This window comes from Notolepis coatsorum (genome assembly GCF_963971535.1).
Source record: "Notolepis coatsorum genome assembly, chromosome: 1".
In the NCBI taxonomy this organism is placed as follows: Eukaryota; Metazoa; Chordata; class Actinopteri; order Aulopiformes; family Paralepididae; genus Notolepis; species Notolepis coatsorum.
Genome location: NC_140165.1, coordinates 206,137,104 through 206,156,118, shown reverse-complemented (window position 1 = coordinate 206,156,118; position 19,015 = coordinate 206,137,104). Strand labels below are relative to the sequence as shown.

The window sequence follows — 19,015 nt, the reverse complement described above, 5'->3', positions numbered from 1 at the left end:
CGCAGCAGTTCAAAGAGGTGGTTGTTTGGGTGACTAGAGTCTTTGATTATTATCTTAGCCTTGGCCCTGCAACGCTTGTTATAAATGTCCTGGAGAGTAGGTAGATAGATAGATAGATAGATAGATAGATAGATAGATAGATAGATAGATTGATAGATACTTTATTGCCATTTCAACACATTGGGATTTGTCTCGGTGTAATGCTCATTTAAAAACCGTTGTGATTGGAGGATCAAGAAAAGATGGTGAGTACTCCATGGACATGCAAGAAAGACATATGTCAGTATAACATCAGTACAGTATAAAATCAGTATTACATATTTACATTTTCTACACAAGAGCACAGCAGTCGTTTTTGTTTTCTCTTTGACAATAATAGGTTGTTGGAGGATGTTCAACAAGAAACAAGATACAACAGAGAATGTATGTTTTAAGTTAAGGCAATCCATAAAAATACTGGCCTGGTTTGACATCAATAGCTGTCCCATAGTACAAGGTAACATCATTGATTTGCATAGAGCTAATTGGTCCTGGACTAACAAAAGATGTCAAACTGGGACACATACAACATTATACTCTTGGACAGTGTAGTGGAAGATGTAGGCTACTCAATGCCTTTACATAAGTCAAATGTAGATGGAATAATACTTAGATAAAATTATAGTAAAATTACTCCATTCAAAATGCATCTTAAGTAAAAGCAGAAAAAGTATTTGTTATTAGATGCACTTAAGTATCAAAAGTAAAAGTATTCATATATGTCTTTCTTGATGGCGCTGGGTGGCGCAGCGGACATTGCGCTCGTCACCAACGCACGAGACACCGGTATTGAATCCGGCTGTCGGCGTTGCCTCCGGCTTGGGCCGGCCGTCATACTAACTCAATTGGCAGAGTTAGCGGGTGGGAAGTCGATGGGTGGTAATCTGGACGTTGTAAACAGCGACTCCTACAGGTCAGTTGGGGCGCCTGCACAGCAGAGACAGGAAAATGGCGGGGGCAGTGTGAGCCTCCTACACATTACTCCTCACCAAATGAGAGTCCGCGCTGGCAGGTGAAAAGATGCGACTGGCTGCCTACACATGTATCGGAGGGGACATGCGATGGGGCTTCTATCCTCCCTACAACCGGCCAGTGGGGGGCACATGCGAGCAACGTTCAAGACAGGGGAGGGGAGAATTGGCACGGCTAAATTGGGATGGGAGAAAAAATAGAAAAAGAGGAGAAAAGGTGGATCAAAAAATATATGTCTTTCTTGCAAGTCCATGGAGTACAATCTCAAACTTTGCCCTCTTTTCTTGATCCTCCAATCACAACGGTTGCTTCCCTGATCATGAAAAGAGGGCGGAGCTTGAGGTTCATTCCTGATGCATTGACCTCTAAAGTTGTTAGTTGCCGGTCTAGTAAGGCTGGCTCTGATTTATTCCTCTTAAAGTTGTCTTGACTTTAATTTTTTCATAGTTTTCCATAAATGTATAATTTTTTATATGCTCATTAGTAACTGCACAGAGAAATATAGTGAAAAGTACATAATTTCCTTCTAAATGTAGTGGAGTAAAAGTACAATATTAGGTAGTGTTAAGCAACAAGTACAAGGCCCTCAAAATCACGAGCCCTGCCCTCTTTTCTTGATCCTCCGTCACAACTGTCCCTTGGAGCAACAGATACGTCAATTGTATGTATAGTATAAGTATAGTACTTAAAGCACCTCACCTCATATACTTTCCAGTCCACCGATGAACATGGACCGATGGAATGCCTCTGCTGTTTGTATATTTGTCATTACATTTAACAGTCAGTAGGTGGCAGCAAAGTTCTATAGTACAATAGTTTCAATGATTGTACCTTTTTCTTCAAGAAAATGGCCATCCCTCTAGAAACTCTAGACTTATTTATTGCAAACTTTAACTAATTAGCACTTTTGGAGGGTGGAATTATAGGCAAGCGTCTGTGATCACACCTCTCAGTGGCCATTGTGTCCATAGCCTGATGAGGTGTCCCCCAACCTGCTCCACGGAGTGCAAATGGCTAACCCTGCGCCCTGAGCCCTGTAGTGAACTTGTACAACTTGTGTAAGGTTCTCAAGGAGAAATGCGAAGAAACACAAATCCAAATTACGCTATATGTAGTACAGTAATTAGGTGCTAGCAATTGCAATGCTGCAAAAATCTTGTTCACAAATCCTTTTGGATTAAGGTTCAGAGTTCAGAGTTCAAGTTTCAAACATTTTAACACTGGTTGAATACATATTATTCATTACAGGCATAACTTTAGAATTTAAATAAATCACATCATAAAATTCACCAGTATTAGAGTTAATGTGTGTTTGGTTTTTTTTTTTTTTTTTGACTTTGTTTAGTTTCTTTTGGTTTGGTTTAGTTTGGTTCTCTTCCTCTCTTCTCTAGGTTCTGTGGTAACGTGGCACCGCCAACACTCAACACCAACAGCAGCAGAGTGTGGGTCACCTTCCGCTCAGACAGCAGCATCGCAGGCAGTGGCTTCACCGCTCAGTACAAAGCCGTAGCACCTGAACACAGTTAGTGTGTGTGTGTGTGTGTGTGTGTGTGTGTGTGTGTGTGTGTGTGTGTGTGTGTGTGTGTGTGTGTGTGTGTGTGTGTGTGTGTGTGTGTGTGTGTGTGTGTGTGTGTGTGTGTGTGTGTGTGTGTGTGTGTGTGTGTGTGTGTGTGTGTGTGTGTGTGTGTGTGTGTGTGTGTGTGTGTGTGTGTGTGTGTGTGTGTGTGTGTGGACTCGAGTGTGTTTCATGAGTGTGTGTGTATGCGTGTACAGTATGTGTATGTGTGTGCACACATGTACGTGTCCACTTGTATGTGTGATAAGTGCATTTTGTGCACAGTAATGTGCGTGAGCATGTTTATAAATGAGTTCTCTGGGAAGTGGAAATCCATCCATCTAGATCATTATAGGACGAATGTCTGGCCAATCAGACAAGGGCACTGTCCCCATTGATACAATGGGGTGTGTGTGTGCAACGTCCTGGGTTTGAATCCGGTCTAAGACCTTTGTTGCATGTCATCCCCCCTCTCTCTACCCCAGATCTCCTGTCACTAACTGTCCTATCTAATAAAGCAGAAAGCCCCCCCCCCCCCAAAAAAACAACATATTATTTCTCTTTCACTACAACACAAATTGTATATGGAATGATCAATATTAACAACTTATTATTCAACTATATATGTACATGCATTATATGCACACACATGTATGTGTTGTATGTGTATGTCCATTCATGTACATGTGCACGTGTTCTCAGAGAGCTGCTCCAGAGAGGAGTTCATGTGTGACAATGGCCGCTGTCTTCTGCCTGCGTCTGTGTGTGACGGACAACCCAACTGCCACGACCAGACTGATGAGGCCAACTGTAGCCTCAAACACAAGGGTGAGAGCACGTCATCAGCATACAGTACCACAGTTGTCTGGCCAGTCATTTGGGTGACCCCTATTTTTGCAGTGACTCTGTGCTATAGATAGCCTATGGGTTGTTTCTTCCAGTGAGGCTCAAGGGTCATTCTAGCCCTCAAATAATTTGCACTGCTATGACCCGTCTGAAATTACATGTCCTTAGGCCTATTGGATAAATGCAATGTTCCATTTCTCAGGACATTTTTAATTAAGCTTGTGAGCTTATCATGACTCATAGGTAAGCAATGCGGCTTTTACAGACACTAAAAACAAGTTTTAATGTCAAAAGAAGTCATTTTAGTTGGATCAGGAATTTTTGTAGAGACTCCATTTCAGCCCACATAGAGACCCCACATATCCACTGAGTGAGACTCCACTCAAAGGTTGGGAAAGCCACAGGCATTATAATCAAGGTAGGTTTTCCTTATGCCATTCAACAGAATGTGGGGGTCAGAAGATTGGGCTGTATGGTTACCTGGCAAGTCCAAACCACCCCAAGCCTTACCCTCACCAACAGGTACCATGGTTCTCTAATCTACTAAACAAGTTCAAAGTTTTACTGGATTAATGGCTATTACAGTGCTGTATTTTGTTGTCTGACCTCTGTCTGTGTCCACTATACCCCCCACCCTCTCTCTTCTCTCCAGCTGTGTACCTGGCGTATATCCGTGGATGATGGTCACGTGATCAGACTGACTTTCAGGAACTTCAGCCTGGAGACTCAGGACGTGTGTGAGTTTGACTACGTGGAGGTCCATGACAGCGCGGACACCGGTGCTGGGCGGGTACTAGGACGGTGAGACCTCTACTGGACACCTCAGTCTTTTCAGAATGCAAATGTCTCACTTCAAGCTTTAGAGTGTCCACAGAGTGTGGTGGTGTGCTGTGACCGTTTGGAACAGAGAAGGGGGTAATTTCTTTGACTATTCCTATCTGCAGTAGGTATGTTCCATGTCGCTACCCATGCAGTTGCAGGACGATAAACAGAAGCTATTAGAACCATTTCTTCTTATCTCTGTGCAGCTGTCTGTAAAGTTCTCTGGCCAGCCATCCGTCTTTTACTAAATGACCAAAGTGGCAAAGTCCAGTTGAAAGAAGTGGCTTTTCATTATGGTTTCTACAATTAGCTAGTCCCTAATAGCCATATATCCCATGCCTAGTTTAATTAGCTAGTCCCTAATAGAAAGATAGATGGATACTTTATTAATCCCCTTGGGGAAATGCAGGGATCCAGTAACTCAGGTATCCAGTAGCTAGCCATATATCCCATCCCTAGTTTAATTAGCTAGTCCCTAATAGCCATATATTCCATGTCTAGTTTAATGGTAGCTAGTCCCTAATAGCCATATATACCATGCCTATTTTAATTAGCTAGTCCCTAATAGCCATATATTCCATGCCTAGTTTAATTAGCTAGTCCATAATAGCCAGATCTTTCATGCCTAGTTTAATTAGCTAGTCCCTACTAACCATATATTCCATGCCTTAATGAGCTAGTCCATAATAACCATATCTTTCATGCCTTAATTTGCTAGTCCATAATAACCATATATGTTGTAACTGAGGGGTACAATTCCCTGACTGTATTACTAGATATGATACTTACTACCACTACCTTTGTACTTAATATTCGGCCACCCAGTACACGGCATAAATATATTATGATGAACACTGTCACGTAGATGAAACGGATCCAACACAAATGTACGAATTAGAAATAGGTCTTTATTTCTACACAGCGATGGTGTGTAGAGCAAGCACTTAATCAAATCAATCACATTTATGAATGGAATTAGTATGCACTTTTATGGCAAGAGTATTCGTCGGTATATCAATAGAGAATGTCCAATCTCTGAAGGCGCAGGTGGTACATATACGACCTGGAATAGTTTAAGGAATAACAGCAATGATACTTTAATGATTATATACTGGATACACTAGAGGGGGTTAATCCGGTCGCTTGTAAGCCGACAGGAGTAGGAAGGGGGGGGGGGGGTAGAATCCGGCTGCCTCATCCGGCCAAGGGTATCCCAGGTGAACCCACTGTAGTGCCGTTCAATGCGCCGGCGATCCTTGGACCACAGATGAAAGCAGGTGGACTCTTTGTGGGCCGGCTCTCTCCGGTCCACGGGGGAGAGACGTGAAGCGACCTCGTCTTGCAGAGCGTCTCCTCACCTTGCGTCCTCTCCAGGGGGGGGGGTTCCAACACACGGCAGTGTCGGGGGTCTTTATCCATGGAATAATCAAAGTATACAAAGCATAATCCGTGCCTGGGAAGGCGGGCTGTCGTCGGTAGAATAATCCGGTATACAGGTCCACTCGCTCGTCGGCTCTGGGGCTCCTCGGGTGCAGCTTCACGTGGGGTCAACCACCCTGGGTAAGCAGCCAGTTCTCTGCCCGAAACGATGGGGTACTGACTACGGTAGTATTCTCACCGCACGAAGCACTATATATTAACAGACTATTATTAGCTTAATAGACTACGTCCAACTCGACGATATAGTGCCAAATCTGACTATTCAAATATTAATATACACGATGTCTCAATACCGATGGTAGGCGAATTTGGCCTTACTCCCACACGTGGCGTCGCGGGGAGGCTTTACGTCTGTGACTCTATTGGAGGGTAAGAAACTGGACTGAAAAGGAAGTCTTACTTTAGTAGCGCAGTATATATACGCACTATGAACAAATAGTCCCATTAGTGGTGCGGTAGCCAGATTCCTACGCGGAACTAGGACTTGTTCGTACATGTGGAGCGGTACGTTTGAACTGGGTCTGAGGGGTATGGCAGCCTGGCACCAAGGTCTCGACCAATAGTAGAATGGAGACTATTATGGGATGTTCAGTAGGCTAGAATGGATATTCAATGCATATTGTACAAGGAATATACAAGGGATATCAGGGAATATTAGAGAATATACAAATACAATTAAATATATATATATAAATAAATATATATATTCGGTTTAATCTGGCCCTTCACAACAGCCACCCCCTGATTGGTCCCAGACCTAATCAGTTAAACAGAGACAGATTAATCGCGTTGTCTATTTACACATAAGGGTTTGCTGTAGGGGTCAGTCAACTTCACAAAGTCATAGGGTTGTAGGGTCATGGTCATCATCGATTGTGTCTGGGAGTCGAGGCAGTTCTATGAGCCTCGCCACGGGACGGGTGTAAGTGCGACCCTGGACGAGCACTTCAGCTGCTCGGACCTTGCCGTCGGCACCGGTGATCACTTTGCTTACGCGGCCGGCCGGCCACATAGCTCTGGGCAGTGATTGATCAATAATCATGACGACTGTTCCTTCTGTCAAATTGTCTCTCTCCTTTACCCACTTCTGGCGGGTCTGTAGAGACGGTAGGTAGTGCAGTAGGAAACTGTTCCAAAACTTGTCGGCTAATACTTGGCTGTACCTCCACATTCGTCGGCCGTTCGCTTCTTCAGGCCGGTACATTGTCTGGGGTAATGCAGGATCTAGCCGCCCCATCAGGAGTGTGTTGGGGGTAACTGGGTCGATATCCGCCACATCACTGGAGACATATCCGAGGGGCTTCGAGTTAAGTACTCCCTCAATCTCCGTGAGGACTGTCATTAGGACTTCTTCCGCCACAGTCTGGGCCCCAAGTACTGCGTACAGGGCTGTCTTTATGGAGCGCACTTCTCGTTCCCAAGTACCACCGAAGTGGGGTGCGTTTGGGGGGTTGAATTGGAAATCAACCTGTGCTGGAGCGAGGTGGGTCTTAAGTTCTGGGCCCATAGCTTGGAAGCTCTCTCTCAGCTCTCTTTCGCCGCCTTTGAAGTTTGTCCCATGATCGGACAATAGGGTAGACGGTCTTCCTTTCCGTGATGTGAATCTACGGAAGGCCATAAGGAATGAGTCTGTGCTCATGGTCGGGAGAAGCTCGATGTGTATCGCTCTGGTGGTCATGCATTTGAATACAATACCCCACCGCTTCTCGGTTCCTCTTCCTTTCTTTATGTGCAGCGAGCCAAAGCAGTCCATACCCGTTGAGTGGAATGGCTTGTCACCGATTCGGAGGCGACATGGAGGAAGGTCAGCCATCCTTGGTATGCTGGGCTGCGCGCGCCACTTGCGGCAGTCTAGACATGTTCGCTGGAAGCGTCGTACCGCCTCTCTTCCTTGTAGGATCCAGTAACGACGTCTGATTTCCGCGAAGACTCTTTCTGCTCCTGCGTGATGTACATCCTCATCGTATTTCTTTATAATCAGCTCTGTGACCTTGTGTCGGCTGTTCAATACGATCGGGTATTTAATGTCATCCGGTAGATTGGGGGCTCTGCGTAGGCGACCACCCACTCTGATGAAGGTATGAGCGTCGTTCTCGGGGGCCAGATGAATTAATCTGCTGTCGGATGGGACGGGCTTTCCTCCCTGTAGACAGGCCAATTCATCGGGGAACGAGTCTCTCTGGGCTCGCTGCAGTAGAAGCAATTCTGCTTCCTCGTAGTTAGCTGCTGACATATCAGCGGGGGACTTGCACTCCGGGTGGTACCGCAGGAATGTTCTTTGTTGTGCACTCTCTATGGACGTGCAATCGTCTATGTTAGGGTCGGTGGAGGCTACGGTGCTCAATCCACAGAACACAGACTTCTTATTTTCCACCTCCTCTGGACTTGCTTCCCTCGGGATAGGCATGGGCCACTGTCCTTCCGGGAGTCTTAGGAATGCGGGGCCGTCACTGTAGACATTGCGACGGGTGAGGTCATCCAGGGGCATCCCCCGGGTGATGACGTCAGCTGGGTTCTGTTTTGTATCAACGTAGCGCCACTCTGTTTCTCCGGTTAACTCTTCGGTTAAGTCTTGAATCTCGGTGACTCTGACTCCCACGAAGACTTTGTACTTGCATGAGTCCGATTTGATCCAGGCGAGTACCGTCGTGGAATCTGACCACAGGATTGTTCTAGACACCGGTATGGTGAGCTCACGTTGGATGAGCGTGGCTAGGTGCGCTCCGGCTAGGGCTGCGCAGAGCTCTAGACGTGGGATAGATTGTTGCTTGCGTGGGGCTATTTTCGAGCGGGCGAGGACAAATGCTGTGTAGATCTCTCCCCCCTGGTCTTGGGCCCGCAAGTAGGCTACTGATCCGTATGCGACCTCTGAGGCGTCACTGAAGACGTGTAAGTCCATTTTACATGTCTCTGGCCTCACCGTGGGTGGGAAGTAGCTTCGGCGCATATTAACGCCTGGGAGTGAGTGGAGCTCCATCTCCCACTCTCTCCAGGTGGATGCAAGGTGTGCGGGAATGGGGTCGTCCCAGCCCTGGTCCTTGTCCCACAATGCTCGTACAATCATTTTTGCCCTGGTGGTGTACGGTAGAATACATCCTAGCGGGTCATATTGTCGGGCGAGTGTTGTGTACACACTCCGTCTGGTGGTCGGCGCCGCCGCCGGCCTTCCCTGCTCCGTAGTCAGGGGCTTGTGTCTGTAGTGAAGCGAATCTGTTTTGAATCGCCACACCAATCCCAGGGTCATCTCCTGGGCTTCTCCCGGGATTGTAGCCATCCAGGTCTCGCTGCTGGCTGCCTTGTCCTCGGAGGAGAGGCTGCGCAGTACTTGCGGATCGCTGCTGGCCCACTGCCTGAGATCAAAGCCGCCTTTGATCAATGAGGCGCGGAGTTTAATCAGGAGAGCCTCGGCTTCTTCTTGGGTTGAAAGGCTTTGTAGACAGTTGTCTACGTAGAAGCTGTTCTTTACGCTGTGTCGGACCTCTTCGTCCGCTGCTGGGTCCTCTGCTACATGTTTCTGTAGTGCAAATGTAGCACAGCAGGGGCTGCACGTCGTTCCGAAGGGGAGGACTTCCCATTGGTAGATGGCTGGGTGCTCATCTCCTGGCTTCTCTCTCCATAGGAACCGTAACAGGGGCTTGTCCGCCTCTACTAATCTCACCTGCAGGAACATTCCTTTAATGTCCCCGCTGATGGCCACCTTTTCCTGGCGGAAGCGGAGTAGAACGCCGAGTAGGGAGGGGCCGAGTGTGGGACCGGGCAGTAACTCTTTATTCAGATTTTGGGATCCGATCTGGTAGCTGCAGTTAAATACTATGCGGTCTTTACCGTTGTGATGGACCTTGTGGTGAGGCACGTACCACGATTCAGTGGTCTGGTCAGCCTCTTTAATGTCCATCTTTGTGACGTGTCCCGCTGTGATGAGCTTCTCAATCTCAGCGCGGTATACACTCTCTTTTGGGGGCGGGGTTCTTGGCTAAGCGCCGCTCCGTGTTCAGCAGGTACCGTTCTGTGGCGTCTGTCTTGGCGTGGAAAGTAGGCATTCCTTCTCGCCGCAGGAGTGGCGTGGCGTATCTCAACACGCCGTTGCCCGGGACTCTCTTGGTCCCTGTCTCGAGGAGGTGAATGGCGTAAATGTCATCTTTAGAGCGAATGTCTTTCTTTCCGTTCTTAAAGGGCATTTGTTCCAAGGTCCATAGCCGCTCTACGTGTTGCAGGAGTGCGGTTTCTCCCTCTGTGACTCGGGAGTGGAGACATCTAGTGGCTGTACTTCGGTTGAGAGATTTGGCGAGCGGGCCTTGGAGAGTCCATCCCAAACGGGTCTCGACTGCTGCAGGACAGCCTCGGGGTCCGGTATGAACCCGGTCTATCGGGACAATGAGGTCTGCATGGTCGGAGCCTATCAACAGGGTCGGCATAGCATTGTCTATGAGCGGGATCGGTAACTTGCGCAGATGTGCATATTTCTCCATCAGCTTGGCGACGGGGTATGTGTACCGCGACAGTCCTATTTCTTGGCTGGTGAAAGCGTCTGCAATCTGGTACCGTCGCTCAGGCTGGCCGCTTGCTGCGATAGAGAATGAGACATTCTCGCCCTTTATCGTCTTCAAATCTCGTCTTATTGTCCGAATTGTCATTTGGGTTTCGCTTCCCCGCAGCCCTAGCTGGGCCGCAGCGGAGGCGAGCAGCAGGGTCTTCTCTGACCCGTCATCGAGGACGGCGTAAGTGTCCAGGACTTTATTCTGGTAGCTTAGTGTCACACGCACTACTTTTAGGAGTACTCGGGCTCCACTGCTGCTGGCGGGATCGATGTACATGACGCTCGCTTTGCGGCTGGATGGTGCGGGTGAAGGGCGCCGTCTGTTACTGTCGTGAAGTATGTCCAGATGGGCTCCATCGCACTTGGTGCACCTTTTCTTTAAGCGGCATTCGGCTGCCATGTGTGAGCGCGCACAGCGAAAGCAGCGCTTGTTGGACTTTATCCATTGACTGGCTTCCTCCGCGTTCAGCTTGGGGAAGGAGTCACATTGCGCTAGCCAGTGTTCTTTCTCACAGTAGGGGCACACTATCTTCCACTTCTCCGTTCTGGAGGGGGTACTGTGGCTCCTGCTGCTCGGTACTGACTCCGATTGGTGCATCACGGTCACCGATCTTCTTCCATCATTTAGTCGTCTGGTTCCTTCTCTGGAGCCAGGGGTGCTCCGTCCGAATGTATCTAGCCGTAGGCTGCTGACTTCACTCGCCAGGAAGTCTGCTAGATCGAGGAGGTTCGGTTCGGGGCCATTCGGGTCTCTGTGGTCCCTCTGCCGCCTAAAGCGCTCCTGACGAGCGGGCGGCAGCTTCTCCAGAATCCTTTCCACATTTGAGTTGGCGTAAAGTTCATGCCTCCCCTTCTCTCTTTGCGCTCCCAACATCCCTACCAGGGACTGCACTCTGATGGACAGGTCGTCCAGTGCTCGATTGTCTATTGCTGGGGGTAAGCGGTCGATGTGTCGGATCTCCTGGATCACGTAATCCCATATGCGCCCATACCTCTGGTCCAATGCTACCAGCGCTGCTGTGTATGGGGTGGTGGAAGTCGCGTAGGCGAGCGCTATATTATGTGCGCGGGGCACCTTTAAGTGCTTCAGTAGGATGGCGTATTTGTGGCGTTCATCCAATACATCCACCAACATGGTCTCCAGACACATGCGGAGTTCTGTATACTGGGCCCGGTTCTCTTGGGTGAAGTCGGGTACCATAGGCGTGCCAATGTATGACGCTGACTGTGGATACATCGGCGAGCGTTGGGGGAGAGGCCTCCTAGGCGAGTCTCCTCCCGCTCCTTGGTATGGGCTGGTACCGGCAGTGTACCATGGCCCGCTTGTCCAGGTGCTGTTCCTCGGTGCGGGTCGTGCGTCGTGCTCACCCGTGTATAGAGTCGGGGGTCTGTAGCGCAGCTCCGCGGGAGTATAGCCTGGGCTGTACCGGACCTCCTGGTCCGGTAGAGTACTGTGCTGTCTTCGGGCGTGGTTCTCCTCCTCTTCCTCTTCGTCTTCAGTTAGGTCATCCAGTGCTTGTAGTCTCTGGTTTAGCCTCTCCACAGGATATGCTGCTCCTTCCCGGTTGCTAGGTCTCGCTTGGACCGGTGGGGGGAGGTGGTCTGTGGGGGGTATAGACCTCGTCTGTTGGTCAAGTTCAGGGTTGTTTACTCGGCTAGGGGATGCCGCCCTGGAGGTGTGTCTAGACGAGAGGGAGAGGGTGTTGTCCGTCTGATCAGCTGTTCTATTAGTTGCGACTGCTGTCTGTCGCGCGCTGCGTCCCGTTGAGCACCGGCTCGTTCTCGGGCCACATTCTCTTCCATCTGAATGCGTCTTATTTCTAGACGTATCTGCTCGTGTTCGCTTCGCTGCTGGATCTGCAGTCGGTCGCGTTCAGCAGCGGCGTTCAGGCTGATGAGGAAGGCCTGCTGTAGGGTCCTCTCTGCCTCGCTGGGAGAAGGCGGTTGTATAGGGGAGCCTTCCCTCGGGGTACTCCTTGCGGAGCCTTGGAGCTCTATCTCCACGGTGCTCTCCCCGTCTTCTTCCGTGCCAAGTTCTCTCTTGGTAGCGTTGTATTCCTCCCGGGACTCATCAGGGACTACTTCTTCAGTACTGGCGGGGTGTGAAGTCATGTCTGGTTCCCACTGGTCCCCACCGTGAACTTGGTCAGTTACATTAGAGCCCGTAGGGGCCTCTATGGTCGGGGTAGTCTGGGCGTTGGGGTTAGACATACTTTTACTTTCTAGTTTTACCGCGTTTACTGTTAGTAGAAGACTAGGTTGTTGACTGACAGCGTAGGCCTCTAAGTACTGAGGGAGCCGTCGTTCGCGCTGCGGGCGTTGGTTAGGAGGATCGTTTCGTGGAGTGTTCATCATAGGCCATTTCAATATTAATAACACTATATTAATATTACACTAATTACCATCCGGCTCGAAGGACCAATTGTAACTGAGGGGTACAATTCCCTGACTGTATTACTAGATATGATACTTACTACCACTACCTTTGTACTTAATATTCGGCCACCCAGTACACGGCATAAATATATTATGATGAACACTGTCACGTAGATGAAACGGATCCAACACAAATGTACGAATTAGAAATAGGTCTTTATTTCTACACAGCGATGGTGTGTAGAGCAAGCACTTAATCAAATCAATCACATTTATGAATGGAATTAGTATGCACTTTTATGGCAAGAGTATTCGTCGGTATATCAATAGAGAATGTCCAATCTCTGAAGGCGCAGGTGGTACATATACGACCTGGAATAGTTTAAGGAATAACAGCAATGATACTTTAATGATTATATACTGGATACACTAGAGGGGGTTAATCCGGTCGCTTGTAAGCCGACAGGAGTAGGAAGGGGGGGGGGGTAGAATCCGGCTGCCTCATCCGGCCAAGGGTATCCCAGGTGAACCCACTGTAGTGCCGTTCAATGCGCCGGCGATCCTTGGACCACAGATGAAAGCAGGTGGACTCTTTGTGGGCCGGCTCTCTCCGGTCCACGGGGGAGAGACGTGAAGCGACCTCGTCTTGCAGAGCGTCTCCTCACCTTGCGTCCTCTCCAGGGGGGGGGGTTCCAACACACGGCAGTGTCGGGGGTCTTTATCCATGGAATAATCAAAGTATACAAAGCATAATCCGTGCCTGGGAAGGCGGGCTGTCGTCGGTAGAATAATCCGGTATACAGGTCCACTCGCTCGTCGGCTCTGGGGCTCCTCGGGTGCAGCTTCACGTGGGGTCAACCACCCTGGGTAAGCAGCCAGTTCTCTGCCCGAAACGATGGGGTACTGACTACGGTAGTATTCTCACCGCACGAAGCACTATATATTAACAGACTATTATTAGCTTAATAGACTACGTCCAACTCGACGATATAGTGCCAAATCTGACTATTCAAATATTAATATACACGATGTCTCAATACCGATGGTAGGCGAATTTGGCCTTACTCCCACACGTGGCGTCGCGGGGAGGCTTTACGTCTGTGACTCTATTGGAGGGTAAGAAACTGGACTGAAAAGGAAGTCCTACTTTAGTAGCGCAGTATATATACGCACTATGAACAAATAGTCCCATTAGTGGTGCGGTAGCCAGATTCCTACGCGGAACTAGGACTTGTTCGTACATGTGGAGCGGTACGTTTGAACTGGGTCTGAGGGGTATGGCAGCCTGGCACCAAGGTCTCGACCAATAGTAGAATGGAGACTATTATGGGATGTTCAGTAGGCTAGAATGGATATTCAATGCATATTGTACAAGGAATATACAAGGGATATCAGGGAATATTAGAGAATATACAAATACAATTAAATATATATATATAAATAAATATATATATTCGGTTTAATCTGGCCCTTCACAACATATGTCATGCCTAGTTTAATTAGCTAGTCCCTAATAACCATATCTTTCATGCCTAGTTTAATTAGCTAGTCCCTAATAACCATATATTTCATGCCAAATTGATTAGCTAGTCCCTAATAACCATATCTTTCATGCCTAGTTTAATTAGCTAGTCCCTAATAACCATATATTTCATGCCTATAGTTTAATTAGCTAGTCCCTAATAACCATATATATCATGCCTCCCACCTGGCGTAGCCCAGAGTTGTCAAGGTTATCATGTGTGTTTAAATCTCTCTACCTTTGCTGATGGAAACATGCTTTGTTGCACTTGCTTATCTACCTAGACTCACCTCATCAAATTCACAGAAGAACCACAATACTCCTTCCTTCCTGAACATCCCTGTCTCTCTCTCAGGTTCTGCGGGACCAGCCTGCCTCCAGACCTGATCTCCTCAGGCCCTCAGATGACTGTGGTGTTTGTAGCCGACGAAGGAGTGGCAGACAGCGGCTTCAACGCAACATACCAGGCTGTGTCCCTAGCAGACAGTAAGACCAAACGTGCATCCTTTTTCTGGTGTCCTTCCATGTACGTTGTTCATTCGTTTGTCCATCACTTCCCTCTTCATCTCTATAATCTGCTCTTCCTACAAGTACACCTAGAATGATGTGACGAGGATGGGACACAGTCACGCAGCAGCCCCCATCAAAGATAGGCGCTGGGAGACAACGCTACTTCTGACGATGGTGTTTTGTCTCCCAGCGCTAAAGTGGAAGCCATTTTCAATCGCTTTTATGATGACACTTAGCCCTCCCGATCCTCTCATTCGAGATATATAATACACTTAGCCCTCCCGAGCCTCTCATTCTAGATATATAATACACTTAGCCCTCCCGATCCTCTCATTCTAGATATACACTTACAAAAAAGCAGCATGGTAATTTCATGGTTTGATGGAAAATTCATGGTTTGATGGTAATTTCAGTTTTACCATGGTACCGGCCATTGTATAAATAATTTACCACGGTACTGCCGTGGTAAAAGTCATGTATTGCCATGTACCAATTTTGCACTTAAAGGGGAACTATCTTACTATTTCTTTCACTATTTGAGCAATTTTACACAATTCCTGTGAGTATGGAACGCATCTGTAAGTTTTTTTTCAAAAAGATTCAAGATTCCAAGCTGTTTTTGGCTGGGCTCCGCCTATACTCGCAATGCGCTTTGAGTGACAGTCACCCACTGCACTGCACTTCACATGGCATATACCTTTTGGGGGAGAGAGAGAGATAGAGAGGGAGTAATTCATTTCGCCCTGGGGGGGCATAATCCCACAGGACAATGCATTGGTAACTTGTTTCAAATGACAATATATACCCCCATGAATATTATTGCGCGTGGGAGCGTGCACTATGATATTTTGCAACAGGTTGATGTGAGTGCTGATACGAGAGAGAGCGAGAGAGAGAACGAGCGAGAGAGAGCGAGAGAGAGAGCGAGAGAGAGAGAGAGCGAGAGAGAGAGAGAGAGAGAGAGAGAGCGAGAGAGCGAGAGAGAGAGAGAGAGAGAGAGAGAGAGCGAGAGAGCGAGAGAGAGCGAGAGAGAGAGAGAGAGCGAGAGAGAGAGAGAGAGAGAGAGAGAGAGAGAGACAGAGAGAGACAGAGAGACAGAGAGACAGAGAGACATCGCTCCGTGAGCGAGCGTGTGTGAGCGGCTTGACTCGCGACTGTGTGTAAATGCAGAGACAGAGACAGAGGAGAGGTCGCTCTGAGACGAGTCGCACCGTATGAGAGCCCCTCTCTCTATCTGTCTCTCTCTCTCTCTCCCTCTCTCTCTCTTTTTCTCTCTTTTGAGGAAGTGTCAGTGACAGGGAAACCGCTTCCGCATTATTCCCACTCGCTCCGTTGTTGAGCGAATTGTTGATTGTGAGTGGTGGAACTAAACCACAGAAGGGGCGGAGGTACGCATGATATCATTATGCAAATAATTCTGCTTCCGTCACAGGGGACCAACATTCAGAATGGCTTGGTTCAGTGGGGGAGGATCTTGTCTCATGTGAACTGGAGCAATGCACCAAAATGAGAATTTGAGACCTAGACAGTGTTGGTACAACCCCACATTGCTAGAAAACAATGCTAAACACTGGAAAAGGCAATTTATAAGATAGTTCCCCTTTAAATAACACCATGCTTAGTATAATCCAATTCAAACCATGATGCCGATGGTAATATCATAGTATTTCCACCACCTCTGGTCACTAGCATCATGGGTAGTTGATCAAAAGAGAATAGAAAAACCGTGATGGAAATACCATAATACTTTTTCACAAGTGTATATTCAACCCTCTTGTCCCCCGTCCTCTATCCCAGGGACATGTGGGCCAAGCCAGTTTGCTTGCAGCACTGGGGAGTGTCTTCACCACAAGTGGTTGTGTGACGGCTGGAATGACTGCACAGACGGAACCGATGAACAGGGATGTGACAACTCCACCTACCCTCCCTTCAGTGAGTAGAGTCACTTTAAACTTCAGTTAGTAGGGTCACTTTAAACTAAATGGAAAGGTCACTTTAAAGGAATGAGGAAAATAAAGGTCACTTTAAGGAAAGAACTGATGTGGTTCTTGTATAGTATCGTTTAGAAATAGCAAGTATAGCTGTATATTGTATAGTAGTGTAGTGTACATAGGACCCAGTGCCTTAATTCGTAGCTAACATTGTATTGCATTATCTCAGGACTTTAGCATGTCTATTTTATCATGCCTATTTTATGTCTATTTTATTACCTGTTTATTATGTCTATTTTATTATTTAGTATTATTGCACAATCAAAGCGGACATGGCCACCCGTATTTCACTGTATGCCCTGGTATGTATGTGACAAATAAACCTCTTGAATGGGTACAAGTATTTTCCAGGAGCCAGTTCTTTTGGCTCCATTCACTAAAAAGAGGTGTTTGTTTTCTCTCATTCGTTCTTCTTCGTTCAGTCGTGTTTACAATTTTCCTATGTGGAATGATTTGCACTTTCTAGTCCTCTAGTTCCATTAGAGACAGAATCTCTCTCATTTATGGGGCACAATGATAATGATTAGTACCTAGGAACTGTATGTGAACAAACTTGGTAACATCAGTTACCTAACCTGATCAGTGCAGGGAAATCCTTCCAGAATAGCTTCTACTTCACTTCCCAACGACACAAAGAATCATCCATTTGACTCTCAGATCCCCATATTCTACTTGCTTAACTAATTCTAAAAGTTAACTATTAGTTAAATAATGTTCCTTGTCCAACGCATATTGTTCCTCATTAGGGTTTAGGTACTAAATTATTACAGAAAGTCCCTACGAAAAAGTATCATGGTATTGTGACCAGAAATTATGGAAACGTGGACGATTTATTTTATGTCCTGGGTTGTGACGTTTTCATAGATTTGTGACAGTAGAGTATATTTAACTATTACCATTGCTTATTAGGCAAACTATTTAAACAGATACATTAAATATGTATCTAAACCATTGGCTCTGTTTAACCCTATATCTCAAATACTGGGTAATTTTACCCTAAGGGCACGAGAAGACTGTAAATTCAGTTGGTCAGTCTTGTCCTTGTCGTTTCCACCTTCCTCACAATTGGTATAAGGAAAGCTCCAGCAAGGAGACCGGCTCTCTCTCCGTGGTGAACCAATTTTGCATTGGTTACCATCTGTATCATTGTTTAAATTGGATTATATCGTGGTATGGTACTATGGTGACACATAGTATCAGTACCATGGTAATTTATTTATACAATAATATTTTTGATACTTTTTCGTAATCTTCTTTCCTCTGGTAAATGATTTATACAATGGTCATACTAATATTCTATTCACTAGAGGTTTGCCGTGTATAATAATGACTATTCTGATCATACTGCAGGTTTCACTCAGTCTACCTAGACAGTTATGGAATTCTGTACTAAATCATATGTAACAACAGCTATCTTCTCAGACAGCGTCCCTGGGACAGAATCCTATGAAATGGGCTCCTCCGCGGCTTGTTGAATATCAATGATGGGGTCTTCGACATGAATGTGAGAACCAATGGTATAAAGGCTTCACAACTCCAAGATAAAGTGCCTCTTCCTGGTCTCTCCAACCCAGCAGCTTCGTCATGTGAGCCCATAGAGGTGGAGATGTGCCAGGGCCTGAGCTACAACCTCACCTCCTTTCCAAACATCTGGCTGTCCATCGCTGACCAGAGAGAGGCCGCTACCCTACTGCGACAGTACCGGGTCAGAGATGCATCCTACATAGGCTGCACATAATATATTCTGCATATAACCCCTCTATATACTTACTTATACACCTGCAAATAACCCATAGCTCTGTATGATAGTATATACAAATGCTGTATATACATATATTTATTCTCACCACATATACTGTACCTATATCCACACCTGTCTGTATTTACCTGCACATAGTGCTTTTACATATCTGTAGTTGTTGCACCCCCTGCATATGGGGATACTATAGCTGTACTTATTAAATGGCGTTTTCACATTCGCCGAAATGCTTGATTGTGATTGGTCAATAGCGCTCGTCAGAGGTCCGTTATTACTCGATAACGGACCTCTGCCGAGCAATAATGACCGCTGTGCGCAGCTGTAGCAATCAAGCCCACTGACATCAGTGCAATCAGTCCACACACCTGCCGGCGATAATAATAACTTTATTTGGGCTGACAGCGGACGGAGCCACAGAACAACTGCGTCTGCATTTGATCTTGTCTTGTCGATGGTGTAAAATGAATTGGGTATATTGTTAGTAAGTTAGCCATGTAATAAGCGGGATAATGTATAGCCTATACTCTGTCATTGTCGCAAAATAATTGACCTTCACTACGTTTAAAGAACACCTCGGCGAGGCGCCTCGGTATTCTAAACTCTGTGTCGGTCAATTATTTTGCGACAATGACCTCGTAGCTATACA

General features: G+C 47.0%; 1 protein-coding gene across 1 annotated transcript in view; it reads left to right on the top strand.

Moving 5' to 3' along the window:
• mfrp (membrane frizzled-related protein) overlaps positions 1–19,015 on the top strand; it is a gene marked incomplete at both ends in the record, with an annotated part of 50,145 nt that overhangs the window by 19,493 nt on the left and 11,637 nt on the right. The window contains 7 exons of the mRNA XM_084336108.1: positions 2,403–2,533; positions 3,269–3,394; positions 3,858–3,934; positions 4,065–4,213; positions 14,465–14,595; positions 16,417–16,551; positions 18,188–18,315. Coding sequence (XP_084192234.1) covers positions 2,403–2,533; positions 3,269–3,394; positions 3,858–3,934; positions 4,065–4,213; positions 14,465–14,595; positions 16,417–16,551; positions 18,188–18,315 — 877 coding nt within the window. The remainder of the gene's footprint in view (positions 1–2,402; positions 2,534–3,268; positions 3,395–3,857; positions 3,935–4,064; positions 4,214–14,464; positions 14,596–16,416; positions 16,552–18,187; positions 18,316–19,015) is intronic.